At 37.2% G+C, this 27,694-nt stretch overlaps 1 protein-coding gene across 2 annotated transcripts in view; it reads right to left on the reverse strand.

Moving 5' to 3' along the window:
- Nucleotides 1-27,694, reverse strand: part of DYRK1A (dual specificity tyrosine phosphorylation regulated kinase 1A) — an 86,551-nt gene that overhangs the window by 34,164 nt on the left and 24,693 nt on the right. For both annotated transcript variants that reach the window (XM_075033702.1, XM_075033701.1), the window contains exon 2: nt 21,198-21,276. In XM_075033702.1, coding sequence (XP_074889803.1) covers nt 21,198-21,207 — 10 coding nt within the window. In that variant the 5' untranslated portion in view covers nt 21,208-21,276. The remainder of the gene's footprint in view (nt 1-21,197; nt 21,277-27,694) is intronic.

Genomic DNA, 27,694 nt, shown 5'->3' on the forward strand with positions numbered 1-27,694 from the left:
CATAGCCATGCTTTCTGCATAAATCTGGTTACTTCCATACAAGCCACTTTAATAAAAAAAAAGTGGAGAAAGAGCGAGAACAGCCCTCTTCCATCTATGCAGCACTCTTTCCTGGTTTCAAGCTATTCCAGTGAAGATTATTTTTAATTAACGCGGTGTAGATATACACAGATTTTTTAATGCACATACACACGCACACGTACACACACACATACATTCACGCGGCCAATGCAGAGCGAGGGCGAGATTGAACAGCAATTAAATCCTCCTTTCGCTTCTGTTCTAAAATCTGTGCCTGCCCGCAGTACGCGGGCGCTGCTGCAGATCATTAACTGCTCATTTATCAACGCCGCTCACCAGGCAACACAATGCAGCAGAACGGCGCGCGGAAACCACCCCGAACCCCAGCAACAGCGGGTAATTAGCATAGCCTACCACTAAAACCCCGCCGCCTGATTGGGCGAGTTCGTCAGCCAAGCGGCCAATCAAAGGGGGCTATGCAAATCGCAGCCCTCAGTTGCCAGGGTAGAGCTGCTGCCTATTGTCCAATCGGAAAACAAGCAATAAACAAGAAATGCGATTGAGCTTTGTCACATTTTCAAGTTGTTGTTAACACTTTCAAGTTTAAAGCAAAATTAGCTCCATCTACCGAGGATTAGACTCATGTTCTACATTTCACCCCCACAGCAAGGGCAGGGCGATGCAGTAATGATACACGGGGATTACTGCTAAGCGCTGCATTAGGATTTAAACTTCCCTTCCCGCAAAATAGCTCTGCTCCGGGACGGCCTGAAGAATGCATTTTGAAGGGCTGCGATGCTAAAATAGCCGAAGAAGATCGTATTCAAACACTCTCCAGCCTGACACCTCTCTGCTAGGATTCCTCAGAGGGTTTTACACAACAGTTAAGAGCAGGAAAGTTCCCCGGATCCCCTAACTAGATCACCTTATAAAATTATATGGGCTGCTATACTGTATCGGGCGGTAGTATGTGCTACTTGTATATCATTCCCTTTTTCACAGGTACTAAATTTCTGTTTGTTGGTTTTTAAGGAGGAGGAAAAAACCACTAAAGACAGAACATCCTTTATTATTTACCCCACTGACAGATTTTAAGTAAATGAATTTCAGTTCCTTTGACCAAACTGAACTGCCAGTAAAGGCTGAACACAAGAAACGGAAGTATCGTACGAGAAACAGGCAATTTTTTCCCACCAATTTAAAAAATTAAGATTATCTGAAAGAATATTTGTCATTAAGCGTCTCTGCCTGTGACAGTATGAATACATAGGGGAATACAGCAGCTACTGACCATCACCACTCCCAACACTCCTCAGGAGGTTCCATTCCCACGCACACAGATGTGTATTTTGAAAACCAGCATCGCTCAGCCCCCTTCAAATGAAGTCTCTAAATGCAAAGACCGACAGACTTACTCTGGAAGCAACTGCCTCTCTCTTCAAATGCAGAACGCAGCTGCACAGCTTCCCTCTACACCGTGGCAGACACAAGTGATCCCGTGCATGTTTTACTGCACTTTCCACAGCCCGACAGTGATGTGAAAGTGCTACTGCAATTCACTCACCTGGGAGATTGGTGTTTGAGTGTTCCCTGTTCTCGAGTGCTTGTGGAAGGTGCCTGACACTGGCAACCGACATCTCCTGTCCAGGTACACACCAGGTACAGGATATAAAGCAACAGCAGCAGCGGCAGCCTCTATGTCTCAAACCTTCAAGGGATCATGACACTACTCTCTGCCTGCCGATCGGCTGAAGGAGGGCGATGACTTTCTGTCAGCCACTAACCTGGGTCAATGCTAAAGAGGAGAGAGGATCTGTATTTCTTCTTTATCAATCCCTATGACACTCAAAACTTTTCAGATCTGAATCGCAGAATCTGCTTTTTTGAATGCCCAAAATGTCAGTTCCACAGCCTGATGCTAACAGAAACTAAAGTTTTACTGGCAACCTCGTTTAGAACATTTAACAACTTCATTTTAGAAATTTTATCAATAGTAAAACTACTAAAATACTCCCTTATATGTCCTAAACCACATACAATTATCTTAGTATGTGCACTAACCCCCCTGACACATACAAAAATCAATTCCCTCTATTCTTTATCTCACATTAGCTTTTTAAACTAAATTACTGCTTTTTGATTTATGCTCATCTAGCAAACCCCGTAACAGCGCAGCACCAACAGCAGTAAGCAGCAGCAGAGTGTTATCTGACCATAGGCTTACAAGATTTTCCAAGCAATCCAGCCTGGGCCAGTACTTTGCAGCACTAATCCTTCTCCTAGTCTGCTCAACTGTCCTCTCAAAGTAATACTTTTATCAGCAGTTAAGTAAGAGTTTCTTGTATTGGTGCAGTGCCTTCTCTTTCTCCCACCCACCTCCAGAGAAAATATAAATAACATTACTTACAATTTTCAGTTTCCAGTGCAAAGCTAATTAAAGACTGAATACAAATTACCTGCTACATGGCAACACATCAAACCACATGATCCGTACAAGAGGTGAAAAACACCAAATATTTTGTACCTAATCAATACCTGTGGCTAACAGCTAGCCTGACGTCTAAACTTCACTTTTCAGATTCCACATGCATTTCCAGCTGAACATAAGGTAAGGTTAGCATAAATGTCTGAATCATTTTTAAGGCTCTCCTTTAATCTATTGTACAAATACATATATATTAAAAAAGGAATCTTTTCCTATGCATAAAAACCATCAAGGGAAATAGAATAATTCAAGTCATTTCCCATTTGTAGTTACTGAGGCACAAGATATATTTAAACAGTTGGTACAGAAAAAATGGAAAGCATCTACCATATCAATGTACAGCTAGCATGCCAAACCATTAATGTAAGAGCTAAACAAGGGATGAATACATCATGTGCAAATAGTCTCACATGATATAAATTATTCAATACCTGACCAAAGGAAACAGCTTTCAGAAGAGAGGGGGAGGATCTCAAAGTACTTTTGTAGTTTGAATAAATACAGTATTATGAATTGATGCAAAATCTTTCTAACTCTACACCACAGTTAAATAATCACATGTATTTTCAAACTATTTCACCACGTTACATCGATCCAACTTGCATTCTGATGTTTACCATAAAGGTAGCTTTCATCTGATACAGTGCTGAAAATTTTAAAATAAAACCAGCTGTAAAAATGAAATTACTTGGTACATAGGCAAGCATGCATTTTCAGAATTTATGCTATGTCCCCTCCTTCCACTTGCAGGATTTGGATATGCATAACCCTATTGATATTGCAAGTCTTTTTGCTTTACTGATTTCAAACTGGCTATACAACACTTCATCTGGGATTGTCATGCTGGCAAAAAATGAACATATGATACACTTAATTCATGTCAAACAGAAGCCTTTTATAGACTTAGATAAACAGATAGAAGGCTTTTTAAGTGACAAATTGAAAAAAAACAAAAAAACCCATGCCATTATAAATTACACCTCGATTATGGGGAATCTGCTGGTGTAATGATTCCAGGGAATGCCTTCAATGGCTGATTTCATATATGACTTTAAAATAGTTAATTTCACTCAAACAGAAGTTTATAGCACATACTTAGTTTTGGCAACAAACAGCAGTTATGTTGCCTTTTGAGACAGTACACTTCTTATACTCTGTATTAATAACAGAAATTCTGATATAGTTTCTAAAAAACAGAATACTTAGAAACTCCTAGGCATGCTGTCCTTATTAATCCATATTACAGTTCATAAAAATACTAACATTCAAAAAGGTTTTATTCCTCACTCCACAGTAGACTGGAAGCACCAGAACTATTTTCTTCTATAAAATATTCACAAGCTGTAAATTGTAACTAAATCATTTTTCTGCTGTGCTCTCAACGATTTGATAACTTGATATTCTGACACCAGTATTTTACAATAGAGGTCTCAAACCAGTCCTTACTTCCTGACAAACTGCATTCAGACTTCTTAAGTCATTAAATGACAAATCATTCCCCAGTAAAAAGTTACAACATTTCCATATCTAGCTACTGCTAATCCCAGAGAACTCCAACTAAAATCAGAAATAAAACCAAGCTTTCACAAGTACAGTGAAACCTCACAATTCCAAAGCACTTATTTGAAAGACCAATTTCCTGCCTTTGTAATAACTTCTGTATTTAGTATACACACTTTTAAGTTTAAGTAATTACTTCTTTTGATTTGTCTCATTTTGAAGTGCTAGCTTTCAATGAGAAAAAACTTAAGTATGGTTGAATAAGTACTTACAGCTAGCAACCACCAAAAGACAGTGATGCCAGGTTTCATTAATCCAAACAACAATACGACCCCAAAGCGGGCTCACTGTAAACTGCATTCATTTCTCTCAAGTAGCACAAATTTAAGAACAGAAAAATTTTAAACAAAACAAAACCAAAACAACAACAACAAAACCACCCACAAAACAAAGCAATGTATCGCTATTCCTTTAAGATAATACTATAATCTGAGAAAATTATTTTTGAAGAGTAACTCACACATTTCCTTCAAAGGCTTTACTGTTTCTAGTATGAACTAAGCAGTAAGTATTAAAAAATTACAGCTAACTTAAAATTGGGGTTTTTTTACAGCAATAATAACAATGAGAGCAACACCATTCAAGTACCAGAGTTGTGCAAATTTAAAACCTTGAAATTTTGTCTACATCTTCAGCTACATGCATCTATAAACTTTATTCCCAAGTTACAAAAAGTCTGTAAGCAGGGACTGGGGTTCACATTTGTCATGACTGGGCTCCTCCTTTCAAAAAAGTGCCACCTCTCTCCTCTAGGGACATTATGGAAGATGCATAAACCAAAGACAACATGTTCCAATTGCCATGCTTAAACTGTAACATTTAAACCTCTCCTTCCATCAGTCTCTGGTTTTACATGCCAGTTCTCAGAGCAAGCTACTGAGAGAGATAGCAAGGTACACTCTGGCCAGCTGAAAAGACAGGTTACTTGGGGGGGGGGGGGGGGGGGGGGGGGGGGAAATCATTCCACCATTCCCTGAAGGATAAATAAACTATGACAAGTAAAATCTGACCAGATGGTTAGACATGGTTTTGGATTTGGTTTGGGTTTTCTTGCCTCCACAGAGGTGCAGAGGGAGAAGAATATTCCACCTAAGGAAAGAGACTTGAATGGTTTTAAGGAAAGGGAATTCTGTAAAAATATTAAGGGATCCAAACACTAAACAGACCAGCAATTCTTCAAGGTTCAGTTAACAACTGTGTTCTGTGAAAAGATCATCACAAGTTCAGTTCATAGCATAAATGCTAACAAAGTTCTAACCCCTGCAGGCTTTTAATTCTTACAGAGTTTCAAACACAACTGTGCCAGTGGTCTGGTCAGAGTATACTTCCAGTTCATGAGCACATACTGAACATTACATTAATAGGCACCAGACACGACTGTACTGTAATGTAAAAGAACTACGGTCTCCTAACATGTCATGTTACCATGGGTTTAGGCTTTGCAAGTCAAGAAAAGTGAAACAATTAACACACGATCTCTTTATCTTAAAAGGTTAGGTACCAATACATTATAAAGCTTCAGCATTAGCGTAAATTTTCAAAGTGTGTTCTCAGTGAAGTAAGAGAATGAAACAAATTTCACCTGATTTAGAAACAACAAAATATCTCATTACTTTTTTTTTTTTTTTAAAGACTATACAGAACAGGAAACTTTCTAATCCAAGCGTTATTGTAATAAGGCATATTATCTCTTTGGCTCTATGGAATGAATGGGCATATATAGCCAACGCTTACGAAACATCCTGCTTCACGTACTGCAGGCAGCTACCACAGTAAGGACTCTGGCAAATACACACTTGAAGATGCACATTTTAACAGCATGACTCTTCTCGAGCAAGTAGATGCTAAGATAAGAAGGAAGAAGTTTGAAGTGCCCTCCTCCCCACGACTGAAAAAGCAGACATATTAGACTGAGGGCTACGTTAAGTTATTGTGGGAAAAGATGCTTGAAAACGGATACAAAAGGAATGTTACCGACAGCAGGGCATAAACTAGAGCACCTATAAAACAACCTTCAAAGTAATAGGACTTTCTGTTGCTACAGTGATTAATGGGGGGGGAGTATAAAACAAGCATAGTATCTGTCACCTATAAGATATCTGTAAAAGAAAATGAGAGCTGGGTAGCTTAGTATCCTCATCCAGTAGACTGCCATTGAGCCCAACTTTTTACCAAGTGCATCTAAGAGCTTAAATCCTTACCAGAAAAAAGAGCAATATTGTTTATCATGCTCCAAAGCCACTGCAAAAAATAGGGACTTGGTGCAAAATGAGCAGAAAAAATCCAAACCACCTGCTACTGCTTTGTAGCATCAGTGATTATGCCAAGCAGTGGCAACACATGAAGCTGCTATTTGCCAAAGCATCTGGGTTGAAAGCAACATGGTGTTGTTCGCCGGCATTGCTGTACAAGCTAGCACAAAACTGTTTCAAAATGTCAATCTCAGACAGGCTCTTGAAGACTTCTACAGGAATTTGCAGAAATCCTACAATTCTTAGCAACTTCAGAGAGCCCTATCATGTACAAACAGAAGACGCCACAGAGGACTTTCCCTCTTTTTCTCTTCCTCCGCCCCACAAAAGAGTAAGGGGAGACTTCTAACATGTCTAGAAACAAAAGGGAGTAGACAGAAATGGAAAAATGGCCTTTGCCATTATTTGCAAGAAGGAAGCATGGTAGACTCTTGAAAGTGCCATGGTACTAGCCACCTTTAGCCAATAATCCAATGTTTCAACATGTCAGCAATGATAAAACTTTATGCTACAAATGGGAATCATATGGAAAGGTAGAGCTGCACAGAGACTAATGATCAACAAACAGTATCAAAAGGACTCAAGTCAGATAGCCTTCTTCATATGCTGATAATTATTTCATTGTGGGTTCTACAACTGTAGAGAAGATGGAGAATAACATAACGTGATCTGTCTTCCTACATAAGCATGTCCCAAAGGCCATGGAGGGATTTCTCTGAAATGCTCACGGTATCAAAGAGAAAGCAAGCCAAACCATCTTCGTGGGCATGAGAAACAAGTTTGTAGTAGCAATGAAGTCCCCAATCAGCTCCACTTCAACCTCCATAGATTTTCAAGGGAAGCGAAGTCCTCATTAGTGAACAACTAAGCACAGTTATATTGGGGCATAGCACTGTATTTTTTATAAACACAGAAACTGTCATAAGGTTGGCACAGAGTTTAACTGCAGAGACGGCAGTTTTGTTTGCATATGCTGTGTTTTTCTTACAACCTTTCTAAATGGTCCGTCTCTACCGTACTCATGCGTATGACATTACGGTGAACATTTCCTGAATTCTCAGTAGGCCTGAAAAAATTGAGAGACACCTTGCAGGAGAAAGGGAGATTAGTCTTCTGACCACAAAGCAAATGGGAGGTCTGCACCTGGGCACATTGCAAACTAATGATCAGGAACCAACTACCCCTTCTCAAAAGGCATAGGATTCAAGACACCTGTCTGCTCAATTCTGAGACTGAAAAAAGTTATCTGTGGAGAGAATCTTGAAATTTCCTGGTGCTCCTGTCTTGCCTAGGGTTTAAAGCTCCAATAAATAGAAGAATGAGCTGGATTGTGCTCATCATCCAAAATGAGGCAGCATATCTTCCTGTCATGGGGAGAACGCTTCCACACAAAAATGTGACCTGATAGGTTCTTATAGCCTTGTGTAGTCTACATTGAAGCATTTTTCTTCACATTTTCTCTTCAAAGTTTCTGATATCGTATTTGAGCAACCTGGTCTCGTGGAAGATGTCCCTGCCCATGGCAGGGGGGGTTGGAATTAGATGATCTTTAAGGTCCCTTCCAACTCAAACCATTCTATGAATAGGAAAGAACTCTGCCATGAGAAGCTACAATTCTTTTACTTACAGAAATGCACTATCAAAAAATTTCAGTATACTGGCTTAGTGATGACAAAGGAAAAACACTCATCTAACCTTGACATGTTAAAGAAATAACAAAGTAAGTGAGTACGTCTAGGCTAATATGTGCCATGTAAGAATATAAACTTTGTATTAAATACTATTATGAGGAAATAGAAAAAAAAAACCAGACCAACTAAAGTCCCCCAAATGAAAAGAAATAGTTACACTTCCACTTTTCCCTTTGTGCTTTTATCTCTCACTGGACATTCTCCTGTCTTTCTTTATCAAGGACAATACAGCTATCATCATTTTTACAGAAACCATGCAAACATCTTTCTGCATAAGTTCTCAACACCGACCAAAATTCCTACTGAGATAATGTGGAGCTTTATCATTTAGTTATCACAGATGCATAGCTGTGCAAACAAAGCTTTTGAAAAGCTCTTAAATAAGAATACAAATTTATTCATATATGTCTCAATCTGTTTCTACTTGCCTTTGGTGTAACTGAATATGCTGCCAAGAGTTAATCTATTTACTACTATAAAATATTTTTAATAGCTATCTATGTATATAATCTTCACAGTTTGCACAGCTACCCTAAAAACTAGACTCAACTGCAAACCTGGGGAAAGACAGACGCCTTCCTACCTTCTCTCATTTTATATGTTAGCTTGACTTTCCCCAGCAAAATTCAGCTAGTTTTTGACAACCCTGATAAAAGAAGCTAATATTTCTTAATGGTGCTGCTTCATACTCCACTCTGCTCTACTCTGTTCAAACAAATAAAGAAAAGCTTTATAAGAAACACTCAAAGACTTTCCATCCTTCTTCAGTTTATGTGTATCCAAAAATGGCAGATATCCGAGTTCAGCTCATCCACTGGGAACAATTAATCTAAACTATCTTCTCTATGTTCATCAGCAGAAGGGGCCATTTGCCTGGAAGAAATGTGTGTGTGTGCATGCACGCACACGTGCATGCCTACTACTTTATTTCTGAATTCTGAAGGAATGATCACAGAGTCTCAAAGAATAAGGTTGAGAATCAAGGAATGTAACTTGAAGAAAGATCAATAGTCAGTGGACCCACGCATACAACCCCCTTCTGTAATCAAGTAGATTAGATTCTGTCTACTCAGATGAGGAACTAGACAGACAGGATTTAATTACTGAAGGCCAGAAGCATGTTAGGCATACAGATTCATACTTAGAAGTTAACATGCTTGTCCTTTCCCCTGTAACTGTACTGAGGACCCCAGAATGAGCTGGAGAAAAGAGACTCCCTGACTCTTCAAAAATGAGCATATTGATGCTTCTCCGTGGAGCATCTTAAACACACACTTCTAATAACTTTCTAAGGCATTTCTTATTTTCAAAAACTGATCAACTCTTGCAGATAGTTCATATCTTTGAATAAGGAGAGACAGAAAGGAAATGCAGACCTCTGTCAGAGGTTCCATTAATCCAAAAGGTGCAATAACGGTCTAATTACCTGGTCTTTGATGAAATTCAGCTAATTCATTAGATAAATAACCATGAAGCTCATCCTGAGAGGAGACCAAATCACTGTAAGTAGCCTGCTACATAGATTTGCTCATAAGACACCAATTCACTTTTCTCTAAATTGATCAAAAGGCTTAGGTAAGAGGGAGATTAACAATCTTCCTAATGGTTTACTGCAGCTTGTTGGAAAGATGAAGCTACTGCTAATCTGTTATTGAGGATAATGTGGATTTTTGATGGCAAAAAGATACTGCTAATAAACTCAGATCTTTGAAGAAAGTGTGATACAAAATAAACCAATAAAATACCGTATTAAAATACTTTTAAACTATAACCAAGCTGTAAATCATGAGCAAGTGTCTTTGTGCAAAGCAAGAATTCCATTCTCTTCTCTACCAAGCCATTCCCTTCCTTCCCAAAAAAATGGTGAAGCAGATTTTTCATTCATATTATATAGGCTATAGATCACAGAGTTACAGCACACAAATTATTCCTCAGCTGTCTCAATATACATTGAGTGTTTACATGCATCTGAGTTGAATACCTGTAGCGAGAGTGAAAGACTTCAAGTAAAAAGACGTCACTAGAGAGCTGGCAGTGTTTTTAACCCAAATCATTGCTCTAGACAAAGTTAGCTCCCAAATTCTATTTAAGGAAACTGCCTTCTATTGAAAAAGTGGAGTATTCAGCTAGCTACATTTTGGTGGCATTTTTTCTGAACAGAGAGTGTCAGAATTTTTGCATTTGGATGGCAGCCTATAGAGTCTGGATTCCTCCCAAGAAAAAACGAAGTTTCACTTCTTGCCTTCCCCTGGAGCTCCACATGCCTCCAGACATATAAGGAAACACCAAACAAACAAAAAACACAACAACTACTTTTTGCCTTTCTCAAGATTCAAACAGTTGTTGCCTGGGGCCTTTTGCTACCAGTATCTTTGTAGGAATACAAAGCTGAACACAGCATTCTAAATTGAAGTTGCAGAATCCTCACTTGAAAATTGACCAATTGATTTGGGTGTGAAACAGCCTCTTTTTCTGAGGAAAATCTCTTTTTTTCAGATGAGAAGTCATGAAGACCCATAAAGTCCATAAACTCGACCTAAGCCAGAGGACAAGAACAACTTTACAGATACAATTTGTCAGAAGATGGAAGAGAAGAGAACTTTTGAAGAAATCCTACAGGAAAGCAAGACAAAATTATCTCGGGCTTTGTATGTGAGAAGGAAGCAAAGCAATATTCCTGCAGCTCCAGGTCAGGAAAAAAGTTATATATATTTATATATATTATGTATACATAACAAAAGGTAAAATAACAGTGTTTTCTTTGTTTTGACCAGGAAGAAAAAAAAGTCTTCTTCCAAGACAACAGTAAGTACAAAGGGAAAGGAAAAAGGATTCTACCAGTTCAGTAAACATAGAACTAGCAGCTGTGTACATCTATACTAACAGATTCAGGTGGGCCGAGGAAGGTTCCTAAACACAGAACTATGATCCACTGTGTTCATAAAACGTTAGAGCATTCACAGCATCCGTTCCAACTAGCACTCTTCCCCAGTAACTCCTGGGAATGTGTGGCAGTCAGCATGTTCCAGGAATCCTTCCCAATAGGCAGCTTTCAGGCAGCCACCCAGTTTTACAGGCTAGGACAGTTAACTAGCACAGATGTGTGCTGTTCCATGTGATCGGCTTCAGTGGCTGGGAACATTCAATTTACTAACAGAGAAGTGGGCCTTTTTGTCTGTGAAATTTTATTCTTAAATCTTTTCTGACTACATCTGCTCTTGCAACTCTTTTTTGGCATACTTTACAAACAGTGTCTTCTACCCATCTTGAGAAAAATCTCCTTCCAAACAGTGAAAATGGCAAAACAGAAAAGGTTCAATTGTGAACACATTTTTTGTAAAATACTGGGGTGCAAAGAAAGAAGAAGGAAGGCATGTCAAAAGCTATAGTCTGAAAACTGCACTGCTTGCTTGAAGATTTTGGCCTGGTGAATCTGTTTCTTTGCAAGGTGCTTAGTTTAAAAGAAGCTATTGAGATCAAAGGACAAGAACAATTAGTTGATATTGAGGATCACCAAGTACAAAACATATACATGCAAAGATCTTCACAAACTAGTCTAAATTGAAGTACACAAGACCACCTTGTATTTTTTCAGTTATTTATCAGAATCATCTTAATGCTAGAATCAAAGTTTTCCTTCAGCATCTCAACATGCCAATTTTGAAAAACTGAATTTCGGAGAAGAATCCAGAGATGTGAACATGTAGCTTAAAAGAAACACTAGCTTTTGTACACCACCACCTGAGACTAAGCACCAGAAATACACTTAAACTATATGCTATGGATACATCATTTTACTCAGGTAGGTCTCCAAGAATTGCTCAGCACTGTAAAATGATTACTTAATTTTACAGCAAAAAATTTTAGAAATGTATAACTTAATATTAAGAAACAAGAGTAAACCAATTAATAGATTACTTCTTTTTTACAATCTTTAAGGAGTTAACACATAGCCCACTTAAAGCATCATCTTAACATAAAAATATGGAGCACTACCTAAAACAGAGTTGTAAATGAAGGTATGATGGACATCCGTTGCTTTTCACAGATATTTTGATAAACTTTAGCAAGTGAAATATTTCAAAGGGCAAGCTCCCCCTTTCATTTCAAGGTAGCACAAAGCCTCCATATACTGAAAGGTACAAAACTTGGTAAACAGTTTTTTTCTTTAATATTTTTTAATAAGCTGATCTAAGACATGTAAGCCAATATTCCATACCTACATGAAGATAGCACTTACCCATTTTATATTCAATCCAACTCACGGAGAAGGATCTCATCTACTTCTGAGAGACATTACTAGCAAGTAGAACTCATATGAATGTGACAGGTGAAATCATATATACTTTTACTAATATAGAAAAACTTGCAGTCTCAGTTCATACCATCTAGGCACATTCAGTGACCTTGGAGGAGCATGAAGATGGATGAAAGTCCTAGTACAGATAAGCTAGCATTTAAAAAAGAATCCATCAAAATATGGTTGTATTCATCCCACTTCTTGGGCTTCTATAATCGCTGCTGTCTGTACAGGGATCTTCATGTATTGCCAGAAACAGTTATTTATTCCTCTGGAATGGTGAGACAGACCCGAGGAACTGTGGACTATAATCACAGTACTACAACACTTCTCCTCTATTCAAATGCCTTACTGCCTACATAACCACGTAAAACATCGCTTGTGTCCACAAACCAGGCAAGAATGAAATTGACTTCACCCACCTTTGCAAACATGATCCTTCTATTTCATTTCCTGGCAGAGCACATCTATCAATCCTTCTACATTACATTTCAGAGGTAGGCAAACAAGCAGCAAGTTCACTCCAAGATACTGACCTCAAATAGGCAAGATGCACAAATATGAAAATTCTCTGTGATGTTAGTAAAGACACTGTGAGACAAGGTAACAGTGTTGGGTGGTATATCAAACTTTAGGTTGGATTCTCTGTTCACACATAAAGTGGATTCAGTAAGACAGTGAAATAGAAATCAGGAGTATGCAAAAAAGAAACCAGTTAGAAGAACCAGAAATAACCAGTACAAGTAGAACTTAATACTATGCTTGCACCCTCAGTTTTTTAAGGGACCCTTAATAATCAATTTGTTAGAAAAATCCAGGCACCAATAGATTTCCATGGGGGAGTAGGAAATCAAGAACAAATCTCTCTCCTATGTCTGGAACAAAACTGCTGCCACCTGTTCCACCTTTATTGCAAATACATTCAACAGTTGTCTCTATCTGCAATATACTAAAATTTAGATCTTCAAAGATACTTAGGTACCTAACTTAGCAAAATGTCAACGGAGTTAGATGTAAGTATCAATAAAGTGCTGGGCCCCAGAAACAAGGCTTCAGAATACCACTTTGGTTGATCAATTTATGTTGTGCTGCATTTACCCACTGTTGCCAGGATAACTGAAAGGTCAAAACTGCAAATTTAATGTCTCACCACCACTTATAAAAACAAATGATTGTTTCTTGCTCTCTAATCTAATCATTGTCCATAACAGCTTATCAACAAATGTGTATTTTTGAGAATAGAGTGTCAAGACGAAAATATGAGAACTGAAACATTCCCAGTTTTACGACATTTTCCAAGCTTAATTATGTTCCTTAGTACAGGAGGTTTTAACTAGACCCACTTAGACTATGTCTGAACTGCATCTAGTGACATACAACAGCTGACAAGTACGTCCTTAAGTTGTCTTATGGAAATATCCAAGCTAATAAGCATGGATAGTTGATTGCATATTAAGACATGGAAACTATCATAAAACCTGGTGAGAGGAACACTTACTGCCCTACATGTAACTAGGCAAAAAACTCCATCATCAAGTCTTAGCGTATCGTTATGTTGCTTTGACAAGCTGGTAATACACCGGCTTGGCATACCAGTTAGGCTTCAAGCTAACAGAACGTGTGGTCGCCACCGTATGGAATAGCATTTAATATAAACATATTAAAAACCATATATCAAGGGAATAGGAAACAGCTGACTGATAGAAACAGAAAAATAACAGTTTTTAAGAAGTCATAATGTCCAATTTCAGCAAGATTTATGAACAATGTTTGCATAGTTCTTGCACCTCACCTACCCGATAAAGTACTATCAACGGAATTCCTACCAAGAACTATGAAGTACTCGGGACTGGCTGTTAAGAGAGCCGTCCTACGGCTTCTCTAACTTAAAACCTAACCTCAAAAGAATATAACTGTTCATGGAGGGAGGGAGAGGTCACTTATATCTGACTGCATGATTTATAAAATAGGATGCCTCCTACAAACATTTATTCCCCTGCTTATGGATTCTACATAGGGTATGCTAAGGAACCAAAGTGGTGCATGTTTAAGTTAAGCCACTATTAAGCTTGTTTAGTGCCAGGGCTGGTCAAAACTGATGAATTTAAGGTATTCTTTCTCCACAGACAGCAAATCCAAATAAAGCTATTGCTGTGTGCAATGAAAGATTTGCACCCTAGGATGTACTTTAGGAATGAAAGACTTCAGATGTGATTCTTAGAAAGCTGTAAAGGGCAAGCTCCTGAACTAGTGTTGCCCATTGCTGAATTCAAGGGAAGAAGCTTCCTCTGGATACAAACCAATGGCCTTACCCCAAGAAGCACAGGGCTAAGATTCACTTCAAAGGCCATCTCCACTCCTAACTTCATTCAAAAACCTCCCAACCCAGGCAAACAGTATCACTCCGTGAATGCAGTTTGCTACGGAAAGCATACGAAAACAGGACAAAGAAAGCTGTCTGCAATATGATGCCTAAGACAGGAACACTCACACAAGCAAACACCTGAGCCAGTAAGTCAACATGATATAGCACAATGCTGAGACTATATTAGCAGCTCTAAATGCAGTCTAGCCATCCTATTACTGCGTTACCCAAGAGAACCTTTACTTTTCATTCACAGACTGAACACTCTGACACCACAGGGGCTTTTTCATTACAGCTGCTCATTTGGTGACTTTAAGGGCTATAAGAAAGACTCTATATTTGTAGTGTTTTGTTCATTGTAGACCTCAGGCATTCTCAGTGGACCGACCAACCAATAATTCTGGAAATGTGTAACATTTTTTATAATAATTAAGATAGTAATTCCTAATATGAATTTGAATTTTTTTGTTCAAAATCAAATTTTTCTCAAGTCTAAATGAGTCTTTGCTCTTAGAAATAGGTAACAAATAAATTTCAGCCTCACAATATAGCTGCTGGAGCATTACCGTTCATCAAAAAGAAACACCTTCATCACTTAATACTTTGTTGAAAGTTATCTCAAAAAAAAAGTTTTGAAAAGAAGACCACATAAATCAGGATACAAAACGAATAGAAATTACTTTTCCAAATTATTAAAACTAGAGGTGTGTATCTTTAAGATACTTTTATTTCAAGCATTATGCAGCAACGTAATGCTTCTGAAAGTGCAAAGCTCTTCTGAATCCCTATCTCAATGGTCCCTGGAGCTGAGAATATCTCAACTCTGCCAACACAGGAGAGGTAGACTTGGCTGCAATGGCTGGAGCTCTCTGCATCCTCCCCTCTCCCTGCCCTCCTGAAGAAACGAGATGCTGTTGACTACTGCCACTGAATGCCCCTGTGAGCCCCACTGAGCACTCTTATGAGCAGCCTAAGAAAGAATATTTCAATTTTGCTGCAAAACACAAATGAAACTTCCAGACATGAAAAAAACCCTAGACAACTACTAACAGGGCTTTCTACAAGAATTCACACCTATCTCTCTTAAAAGAGTTGCTCTCTCCTAAGAGGAAGCAAATTAAATAAAAACAGAGGCCTCTCAAGATTTTCTGGTTCAGATGCTTCAGTCTGTTCCGGAATAAGAAAAGTAGCATTCTCCACCAGGTGATACTTCCATGCCATAACCCTGGAACAGGATTTTTGTCAGTTGTTTCCTCTTAGATGAGGGCTGAAAACTTACATCTTCAGTATCATGGGTACTAAGCAATTTTGGAGGAGGGGGGGAAAATAATCCCTTTTTCTTTTAAATAGGCAACTTCTTTTTAAATATGGATGCATGAATCTAACTTTAGCTGTCCAGGTTTTCACATTTCTGATCTCAAATACAGAAAGTAGAGCATTAATCTAGTCTCTTGACTTCAAGGTTATCATTCATTGAGGTCAATGACTCCATCTCTGAAAAGCAGAACATCCACTTTCAGTATGATAACTGTTGCCCTTCAGTAAACAACCATGTTCAACTCATTCCTGACTGCTTTCTCACAACTGCTGACAAAAAACTAGCAGGCAGAAAGACAGCATGAATAACTCCTGCAAAGGGAATTATCTATGTAAAAACAGGGGTTAACCCTAAAAGCATTCGTATTCATTCGAAGTGCTCATTAGCTATCTATATTTAAAACTTCCACTACTAATGAGCAACTCCATCTCTTATGTTATTTTCTTACTATCTTCTGTTTATGTTAAACTTCTGTTTATCTGCCCAGCCAAGACCTGTATATCCAACAAAAACTTCCTGCAATGACACAATCAAATATGTGAACAAGTTACTGACAGATAGAATCAGTCTAATTGGAATGGAAGTCACCAAACAGAAACAAAACCAGAACCAGCCCACACCGTGCTTCAGTATGGAATTAGCACACAAGCCAAACGTTTGCTCCTTTACAACCCAATTGTGGTTTTATGCCAGCAACATACATCTCGCAAAAGACACTCCAGGTAGACAATTACTTAAGTGGAAACATAGATAGTACTGTCATCATCTCCGCAAGAAGATACAGGTAAGTAGTAAAAAGGTGATGCCCCAGTAAGGTTTTGGAATTCCCTGGTAAAACTTAGTAGTACAAACTAGTTCAAAGGCATACCAGCAGACCTGGTATAACATAACACAGATGAACTTCAAAATACAGAGCAGAAGTATTGGACACAATTTTTTTTTACTACAGAATAACAGTGGCATTTTTTTGCTTTGGTTTGTTTTTTTACTACTGACAGATACAAAAACATTATTCAAAATAGCTACAAGGCTCAATGAAATCAGTAGCTAAAATATTAGGAATATGAGATGTGAGAGACATGGCCCAATTGTAAATTTTCTTTCTACTCTTACACAAAACTAACACCTGAACACTTTCAAGACTATAAACTCAACCCAATCCAAGAACTTCCCAGAAGTCTTTACTCCACATTTGCTACATTTTAATAAGCAATGCAGCTTGGGGGAGAAAGGGGGGGGGCAAGTATCTAGGCAAGTATTTACTACTTCATTGTTCTTGCACTATTCTTATTGAGTACTACTGGAATGGCTTTTTTTTTTCTTTTCCAAACATGATCAATATTTTCCTGAAGCTAAAAGTAATATGATCACTTCCAGTGTTTTATCAAACTTGAATATATAATTTTCACCTTTTATATCATTTGCTTGGTTCTCAACATCTCTAGTGCATTCAATATATTTTCATGATGATGAGAAGAACTTGATATAACTATTATTTTGATCTGTCTTCTACATTCAAATCTACCCATGAAAGTGTGAATGTGTTAAAAAAAATAAAGTTAATACATGATAAATTCTACTGCACAATTAAAGGTAAAATAAGCACCCTACACTTCTTTTTAATGAATTTATATGATCAAACCTCTGGATCAGTTTATACAGGCATAAGAATTGGGCAAAAATACTGTAATATTCATATACTACATATGTCTATTTAAGACATAACTGGTAACAGTTACCCTGTTTCCATGCTGCCCTTAGTATGCAGAAATGTCCCAAACAATGTTGTTCAATGGTCCTGTGACAGATCTAAATCAGGAAGAGATACCTGTTGTGTTTTAATATAAAGTGCATCATCATCAAGAAGCAGTTCAGAACATGCAGACTCTTTTTCCTTCCCTTCTGCTTTCAAGAACAATACTTCAGCATTAACTGTTACCAGTTAATCTCCTCTGAGAGTTATCAGCATGTGGTGTCAAGGAATGGATGCTTCTGGAACTTGTACTTTTGGTTTAGTAGATCTATACTGGTCCCTTATACTCTCAACTGACATATCAGTCCTTTTCTTATGAAGGTTAAGACAAGACAAGAAGCTTTAAGCTCTTCAAAAGCTTAAAGATCAGACAACTAATTATTTTTAGTTACATATTCCTAGGCTGCAGCTAACTAGAAAAATCAAAGCCAAAACCAGAAAGTTCTTTGTTACAGAACCAATCCATTTTCATAAGGTAGCCTCCACAAAGAGGAGGGAAAAAAGTAACAACCAACCATACAGTTATACTCTGCTTAACAGGTGCAGGACAAGATGTAGCAATCACTTTGAAAACATGAACTTTTAAACACAGGATGAATTCTTGCTTGTAAGTACAGAGCACAATCCCATATTTGATGCTACCACACCATAAAAAACACTTGCTATTGTGATTATCAGCATAATAACTACAACCATAATGGTAGTAATAGCATTGGCACTTATGGTTCCTTCCTTTCACAAAACATCCTGAAGAGACTGACTTTCAAACTACAAAGAGGTAAAAAGAAAAATTCACATTCTGAAAATATCTTTTTAATCACAAACCACATTCTAAGGCATTAACTTTGTTATCACAACATGCATTTGTAGTGAACAAGCATGTCTGGAATAGAAATTTAGCTTTTCCTATAATGAGCTGAACCCCCAGCTTTCCTTTTTGCAGCATTTCACTAAAAAGCAGTATAGATCCTATAAAATCTACAAGTTAACAAGATTGACAAAAAGCAATTATTGAAAATCTTTCAGTTCTCCAAACAGTATCTTAAAGTGCCCTTCTCTACATGTGTCCTACATATCATAGGTGCTAAGAAAGGGCAAAACCAGAAGTCAGGCTGCAAATTTGTTTTCCTGGTTAGTCAAATTAGAAAATAAGACTCAATATCACCATTTCTTAATATTTTCACTTTTTTTTTAAAGCAGTGGACATTAATACATTTCTGTGTTTTCAGCTTAAGTGGTGATCTAAAATTCAAGTATTCCAAGATAAAAAAAGTGAAAAAATCCTCTTCCTCAAGAGGATTGTTTCCCCCAGTTACGCTGTGGTTAATTTTAGGGTTTTAGAGTAGGTCAGTTTCCAGTGAAATGAAGAGATGCCCATTATAAGAAACAATTTACTTAGCCTATAGAAGCTTTCATCCTTTAGCCAAAGGTACCTTAGACAGTACTAGGCATCTCTGATCAGTCCCCCATATCAGTCACCCTCAGAAGCCAAGCCTTGTTGAAAATGCAAAAGACCTGTCCTCTATAACCACAAAACCTTTCAATTTCTGGCCTGACCTCTCCTCAGCTACTTTGAACTGGAGAAAGATATCAGCAGAGTCATCATATGATTCTTGCTGTTACTGCATTACAAAATAATTACAGTACATTTTTTCATTTTAAGGCATGCAAATCAAGTTTATTCTCAGAACCTCAGCATACTAATATTGGCTCTCCTAATAAACAGAAAACTGCAAATAAATCTTACTTGTCTAACTTCCAACTTATCTGACACATCAGAAGCCTGCAAGTCTTTGTCAAGGTACGACTGTTTCTCTGTATTTATCACGGGACTTCTAAATAATTTGGGCTTTAGAAGACAGAATTACTACTTAAAATTTAAAATCTTGTATACATTTCTATTCTTGAAGCTCGTAATTCTACAAGCTCACCATCATCAGAAATCCCGACCAAAACTGAAAGTGCCTAAGTTTTAAATCAGATTAACGTATTCCAATATGAAACTTAATTCTCTCAAACAGTGTAAGATACATAAGGTACTATTTCACAATACTATCTTTCCTTTCAGTTCTGGGATCAATACTTTTAAAGCTTTCAAGCCATTTTCTTAATATTTAAGTTGGGCTATATTTTAATCTACACTGCAACACGCAAATGACCTACAATGTTATCAATTGCAATGACTGCCTGCTAGACAGAACTCCACAAATTTGACAGGACATCAAAAGATTCAATTTTGAGACTTTAAATGTATTCCTCCAGATTTATATATTTAAAATAAATGAAATATCCCTTCAGAATATTTTTTTCTTTCTCCTCTTCTTTGCCCCACCTAATTTTAGAATTCTTTAGACCCAGTTTTACTTGAGCTATCAACATACAACTTACAAACATTCAACTGAAATGAATGAATATTTAGTTTTCACAGAATGAAATATGCACTTACAGCATCTTGGTCATAATCCAACATGCTCCATGTAAATATACCCTCTAAAGCTGGTTATGCATGAACAGCTGATGCAACTGAAAACTGTCAATCAGGAGATGATCTGGATGCATACGTAAATCTATCTAGCTTTTTTCTCCAGCCCCAAGGATTCATGGGTTTTAAAGCCAAACAAGCAAATAAAAGATCTGTCTTGTGTACTTCATTGTTATAGGCCTCAAAATGTAAGTCACAGAACTGTTCATTGCTTAAGTAAGGGCATTTGGGTGCGAAGAACTACATCAATCCTCCTGTACAACCTAAATTTTATTCTACTTCTGCTGATCATGATTTTTCATGTCAAAATGATAACCATATTTCCAGCAAAACAGTATCACTAAGAATAAGCTATTTAATCTGCAAATACACTTGGTACATACAGTATTTTGATAACAAAAAATGGAAGAACTTCCCAAAACACCAATTTGAAGAATGACTAGTGACTTTCAAAGATGTGCAAAGATCATCAGTTCCTTAGAAATCTTACAGTAACTGGACATAAACATGTGATAAGGCATAGTGAACTCTTAGATATTAACTTGAATGAAATGCTGTTTTTCAGACGAATCGGTAACATTTCTTTAAAAGAAAGTTAATGAATGGTTGAAATAGTGTGTCACTAAACAGGTGACATGCATCTGTTGGCAAGTGGAGGGCATTAAAAGGGAGTAATAACAAATAAGACAAGACTGAAAGCAGTACATTTAGTTAGCATCTTTAAAGGCAAATTTTTTTTTGCATAAAACTTTGGAAACAATATTTCCATTCAGGGAAACCATCTTCTTCCTGGACAGTTGCAGAAGAGTTTCAAAGGGCAAAGAAAGATTTTGAAATTCTGCAGATTCTTAAATATTCTACTGAGGTTGGAACAACATAATTCTGGGGGTGCAGAGAATGGAATAGAAACAAAAAGTAGATCAAGAACATCAAAGATTTCCCTTCTAAACACCCTTGAAAATAAGATTACCTGTATGCATCGTCTTCTTTCAAGTCTCATATCATCCTGCAGGGGTGTGGGGGACAGGGGAGTCCAGCAGCAAACAACACTGCAAAATGAAGAAAAAAGAAGTAAATGTAAATACAAACTAGTAAGATACCTAAAAAAACCCCATAAAACCTCCATTCTACTAGATCCACGTAGTGCTTAGTTCAACCCTAGCTCTCAGGTATAACCACAGAGCTAAACCAAGGAAGTTCCAACAGAAAATGAAGTTTTCCGACAGTAAAAGTAGAGACAGACATTAGAAAGACTATCTTCCACTGACATCGATTGTTAGAAGAAAAAAAATTATCTAAGTATCAAAATTTCAGGGATTAACTTAAATTTTAACTGGTCATTGAACAGTTCTGAAAATTAAGGTCTTCCAAAAAAAGTTCTTCTCAGACCTACAAAAGTGAAATTATTGGTAGTTACCCATCTGTGCAAAGCCCTTAAATGTATGGATTTTTACAGAAACACAGGACAATATTCATAAAACATGACAACTTCTGTAGGATTTTACCAAATCAACTAACTGTAGAACTATAAGTGCACGTAAATCCATAAATGTACAAGTCCATTTCTTCCTCATATCTCACATGAAATTGCATTAGGTTCACCTTACACCAAATTAGTATGATCATAAAAATAAAATTATAACTTTCTACAAGACAAAGAGATATAAAGGCATGAGTTTCTAGGAAGAAGTCTCTAACAAAAGTTTAAAAAAATGGTGGTATTATGAAAAGAAAAAACAAACAAACAAATACCCAACAACTAACCAACCCCTGCGTCAAAGTATTCTTCAAGTATTTGCTTTTCACCTGTTCTCCAACAAAACATCATTGGTGGTCTACAACCTAGGAAAACATCAAAACCACTTAGAAATTAATGAGAATTTTAGAGAACCTCTGCAAATTACCTAACTGCTCAAATTGTAGAGTTTAGATTATTATTTAAACACCTCCTGATTTATGTAACTCCAAGAAAATGTGTCTAGCCTAAAATGCGCTTAGATACTGCAATGTAAGCAGAAAACGTTGCAGTTCACTCCATTTCTTCATTAACAATGACTGTTTAAGTCCTGCATATACCCTAAACCCAGCCAGCTTTTCTTCCACCACACTGGCTTCTTCCTTGTGCCACAGAAAAGTGACATGCACACACAAAAGGGGGTGGCAGGACAACAAGGAAGAATTACTTTTTTAATACACATAGGAGCATATGTTGCTGCGGTTCTATTCTTATTTTACAAGCAGGTGAGTTCTTGCTGTCGTGCCTCCAAAAGATGGAGGAGGCTAACAAAAACTGGCCATCGTACACCATGAATCAACAGCCTTAGTTTTTTACTGCTGAAGTTCCAGAGAGACCTAGAACATCACTGCCACATCCCCAGTAGCCATAAACTTGGCAAGGCCGATGGGTACTGCCTAAGGCTACCCAAGATCCCACAAACTAGGCACTCTCATGCCTAAATCACTTCAATTTGGATAAAAGATTCGGTCTGGTATGTATGCTAAGTGTAAACACCACACAGACAGACACAGTGTCTTCCACTGAGCTTAGTCCCACTAAACTTAGCAGAGGCAGTCACTTGTATTCAAGAACAAGAAAAAAAAAAAAGGGGAGAGAAAATTCTTCTCTTCTTTACACTAAATAGTCTCTGGATTTAAACAAACAAACAACAGAAGTCCTGTATGTCCAGCCTACATGGGTGTCTTTAGGCTACAGAGCTACAGTTCCATTTTTGAAAGCTCTCTGGCCAAGATACCTCTTTTTTTTTTTTTTTTACCTGCAGTATCTATGTACACCAGGATTATAGAAAGCCTCTTCCAGTAGTAGCTGCAAGGACTGAAGGCATCACTCTCTTGTCTTCACCACCTTGTAGCTCAAATACAGCAAGAATCACCTCTCATTTGCATCAGTACAAGGCTAGTTTCAATACTAAGCCAGCTTAGTTCAAACTATCAACAAATATAGTTTGAGCAAAGCTAGCTGATTTTCAGCCAAAATAGACTGTAGAGCGTTCATACATTGTCTTCTGCCAGTTCCACAATGGGAATGGTAAGCTCCAAAAGCAGCACATTAGCACATCTCCGGAGCTTTACAACAGCCTAATGTTGTATCAAACTGACTGCAACGCTAGCAACATACAGCACTGTCATGGGCAACAGACTGCCAACTCTATTCCAAACCATAAGAGGAAATCAGTTGATAAGAACATACTATCCAATAAACACAGAGACTACCAACCTATAGCTACAGAACTTGAAATCACACAGCTGCTTTTGTCAAAGCAGTAAAGCAACTTCATACATATGGGAAGCTATGCTTTTTGCTGATACGAAATCTAGAATATTTTAAAATCACTTGTAATACTAACTCTGAAAAGGTATTTATCTTGCAAAGAATTCACAAAGGTGTAAGAAAGGAGAAACCACACGGGAAAGGTAACGCACACAGACTTGAATTATTTCAGAACTTAGAAGATGACATTAGAGCTACTGACAATAAGGAAGAGTTGCTGATGTAACTATAAAATCATTAACAGTTTATTAACAAGGAATCAATACATCTGCCCACTTCACAGCTAACCAGCAAAATATATCCATCACAAACCAATACAGCTCTCCAACAATTATCACATTCTGAAGAACTGGACAACTAGCATGGAATTAAGAACCAGAGTGGAAAAGCAGGTGTCTGTTGTAGCACTGTATTCTAAGAAGGGACCCACAACATAAAAAGTAATTTTAAAACATTAGTGGAGAAAAAAGACAATGAGATACTGTGATGGTAACAGTATCACAGACACACAACATAAAAGGGTAACATTTTAAACTTTTTTTTTTTAATAGAAACAACCAAATCACATATAATAGCTGCAGGGGCAACACATTAAACTCAGTAACTGAGTGTCTTCTGTTGTGCCTCTGCATTGCCAAGTTCTTAAAACCAAAAGACCTTTTACACAGCCTGTACAAGGGCTTCTTGGTTTAGATAATAAACTGATGATAAGAGGAGGCAAGAACAAATCGCACTCATCACACAGTCTGTAAGATCATTACTAGAAGAATCCCCTTAGTAATAACATATACTGGGCTTCAAGAACCCAGTTTGATCTACTTACTGGTATAGAACAGAAGTGAATTGGAAATAAAGGAGTAGAGGGAGGAAGAGATGACAAGAAAGGTGTTGAAAAGCAAATTATTGAAAGTGATATAGCAAACAAAAAGAATAAAAGCTGAAGTCTTTCATTTAAACAGAGAGCAGTTCTTAGAAACCGTGTATGAAGCTACCATGCTAAAACTTTACTTCATGCTTTTATTTCCTATTTTAATTAATGTTGCTTTCTACTCTTCAACTTTCCTACCCACACAATGCTCCTCTGATCTACTCAAAATACAGATAATGGGATTACCTATCCAAAGCCACTCCACATTCATGAATAATTTCAAGTGTAGAGTTCAGCTTTATTGCTGAGCACATTTTACCTCAGGTTATACTCCACCATATTATAAAGATGGTGACTGTGAAAAAACAAAGCTTTCATGAGTCTCTGACTTTTCCTTACACCATAAACCTAGTTCACCTATTAGCCTCTCTGAGGACTAATGTTTTATTCCAGTGTATTCTTAAGAGCATCCACTCCTTCCTTCAAAACACTCAATACCCAACTTATGTCAATAGGTTCACTGTAAATCAAAGTCAGTTTCAGAACAATCATACTTCTAAAAACCTAAAAGTTAAAGTGCAAAAACCATTACTAACATACCTCTGAAGAAGTTTCATCCTCCTCCCCCATTTCTTCTCTTTTTTGTGTTTGCCTGGATATCAATCAGATCGTGAGTTTTTGCAAATGGGGACAATTTTATTACATATAAGCACAGTAGGAAGCCAGCTCAGCTGAATCTAGATGCAGCAGAGCAGTAAGACTATTTTTTTTAAACTATATTATTTCATAAACTTAAGAATGTACGTAAGTCATACAATATGTTGCATATTTACTTTCTGTAATAGATCTTAATTTAAAGCATCTAGAGTTAAAAGATTCTATCCAATTCTATCCAATGCAAGTTTGCAAAGTGCTAAAGGCAACTATCATAAACACCTTTAAAGAAAAGCTACATTTTCACTACAATTTTGCTTTAATTTTAAGCATATATGAAGAATTCTTTCCATTACAAATTTAAAGAAGTTTTCAGAATATCAACAATAGCACACCCAAGAGCTTGAATTAAAAGAGAAGTCTGCTGGGGAGGGTTTTACTTTTTACATTTTACTGATTAAAACACTTTGTATGTAGATTTATTTTCCTTATTCAGTATCACTGTATTGTAAGATTCAACATGGCACCTTTTGCAAACTAATGACAACAAGCTTCTTGACGTTCTTCCTCTGTGAAAAGGTTATTTGTAATTTCTAAAGTCATACTCATGAAGCACCAGAGAAATCTTTATGTACCTCATGACTACACAAACTGCTGTGAGAGATGAACATAATTCAGGTCACTGACCTTCGGTAAACGCAGGCAGGCCTGTTGCTAGCAACATAAAATATAAATACTTACTTAGAAGCAAAAGTATTTATTTACTAGGAAAATTATCCTGAGGTATACACCATTAAATTGATATTATTAACATACTGGAATATAAGGGATCTAGACATATATAAATCTATACAATAGCAATTTCTTAAGCTGCCGTTATTCTGCATCTCAGCAGCCTATTCTTGAAACTACACACGGACAACCAATGACGTTGCTTCACGTAAGACATACAGGGCAAAAGATTCACCAAATACATCAGATTTATTATGCAGTATTTTAAATAATACACCAAAATCTGAAGTACAACCAATACTACTGAAATTTAAAATAAGTAAGTAAATAAATCTCACAGGGTGTTAGTGATTCTCAACTTCCGGGACTAGTTCCCAGAGAGACACAGTCGAGGAATTCCAAATCATTGTTTTTATGGTACCTAGCACATACAGTGTGTTCTGTTACTAGGTAAAATCCCATATGTTTAGATGTACAAATTAACATACATCTGAAAGCCAAACACACACATACATACGCGTATTTACTGTTTCTGTTCTACTTATATATAACATCACATCTGTTGGTCCCAAGAAATAATTCACAAGAATGAAAAGGGGAAAGAAAAAAAAAAAATAAAAATCAGACTACTTCATATATCCAATGTACAAAGTAGAAACTCAGTACATCATCTCGGGTTCTCCCACAAAATCACATACATAAAATTAAAAGCCAATATGGTTTCAGCATGAAAACCCAAAATATCTCTCCACTTGGTCACCTGCATGTTTCTATACCTGATAGCCAATATACTGAGTACTAAGCAAAATACAAGTAATTAGCAACCAGCATCACATTTAGCATGTTCCCAAATAAGTCACAGATCCCTGTCTCCACATTTAAGTGCTTTGGTGTTATGGAAAACTTACTACCTGAATGTTTTCACTGAAATAGTCTAGCAGCTACATTACCACTATCTTTAGGTTTTAAAATTCATAATTCAATAAGAAAAAATAATATACATCTCTTCAGTTTACTTTGCATATTCAATGGAACCATGAGCACAGTCACTTTCATCTGTCAGTTTACCCCATGCTTAAGAAAGAGAATCTTAAAATTTTGGGAAGACGGCATTTTTGTACATGACTGGTTTCCAAGTTAGAGTGAAAAGACAACAACAATTAAAACTGAGTTTATACAACACTTCACTGATACGCCATTCATCCTCAGAGCTTGTATTATACTTTGTACTCCCAACGAGTTTTAAATGCACATTGCTAAACTAGAAGACTATGCTAGTTTCCAGGTCAGTATGTGCGAGATACTTATGAAACAACTGCATCTAAACCAAAACACACTCTACCATCATTTTTCTTGTATATTGTAAAATTATTTTCAGTGTTCCTAAAAGCACTAGTTCCTCTAAAAAGACTATACTGTGAATGACTAGTTTCACTCTTACGCTAAATTTATAACACGTGATGCAAGAACCCATCCTTTAAGTGTGAAACCATGTAAAAGCAGTTTTACTGAAACGACAAAGTTTCTCACCCAAATTCAAACCTGGCAAAGGCAGAACTACAGTTGCAGTAGAGCAATAATTTCTTTTCAGCAGCAGTACCGCTTAAGCATCCTGTACCTTTTCCACTGCTACCTGCTTGGCTGAGACAGTGCTACTATTACAGGATCACTCAAACTGCACTGGGGAACTGACCCAGGTGGAAAAAAGCAGGAACATACAGCTGGGACAAAAAGGGGCTTCGGGAACTGACCCAGGTGGAAAAAAGCAGGAACATACAGCTGGGACAAAAAGGGGCTTCTTAGACTGGTATTGGTGTCACAATACTAAACATTGAAGTGCACCTAATTTTATCATAGAAGGACCTACAATGGTGTCAAACCAGTATTAATTCAGTAAGACTTCAAAGTGCAATCTGAATCTCTG

Source organism: Buteo buteo, chromosome 8 (genome assembly GCF_964188355.1).
Source record: "Buteo buteo chromosome 8, bButBut1.hap1.1, whole genome shotgun sequence".
NCBI classification, from domain to species: Eukaryota; Metazoa; Chordata; class Aves; order Accipitriformes; family Accipitridae; genus Buteo; species Buteo buteo.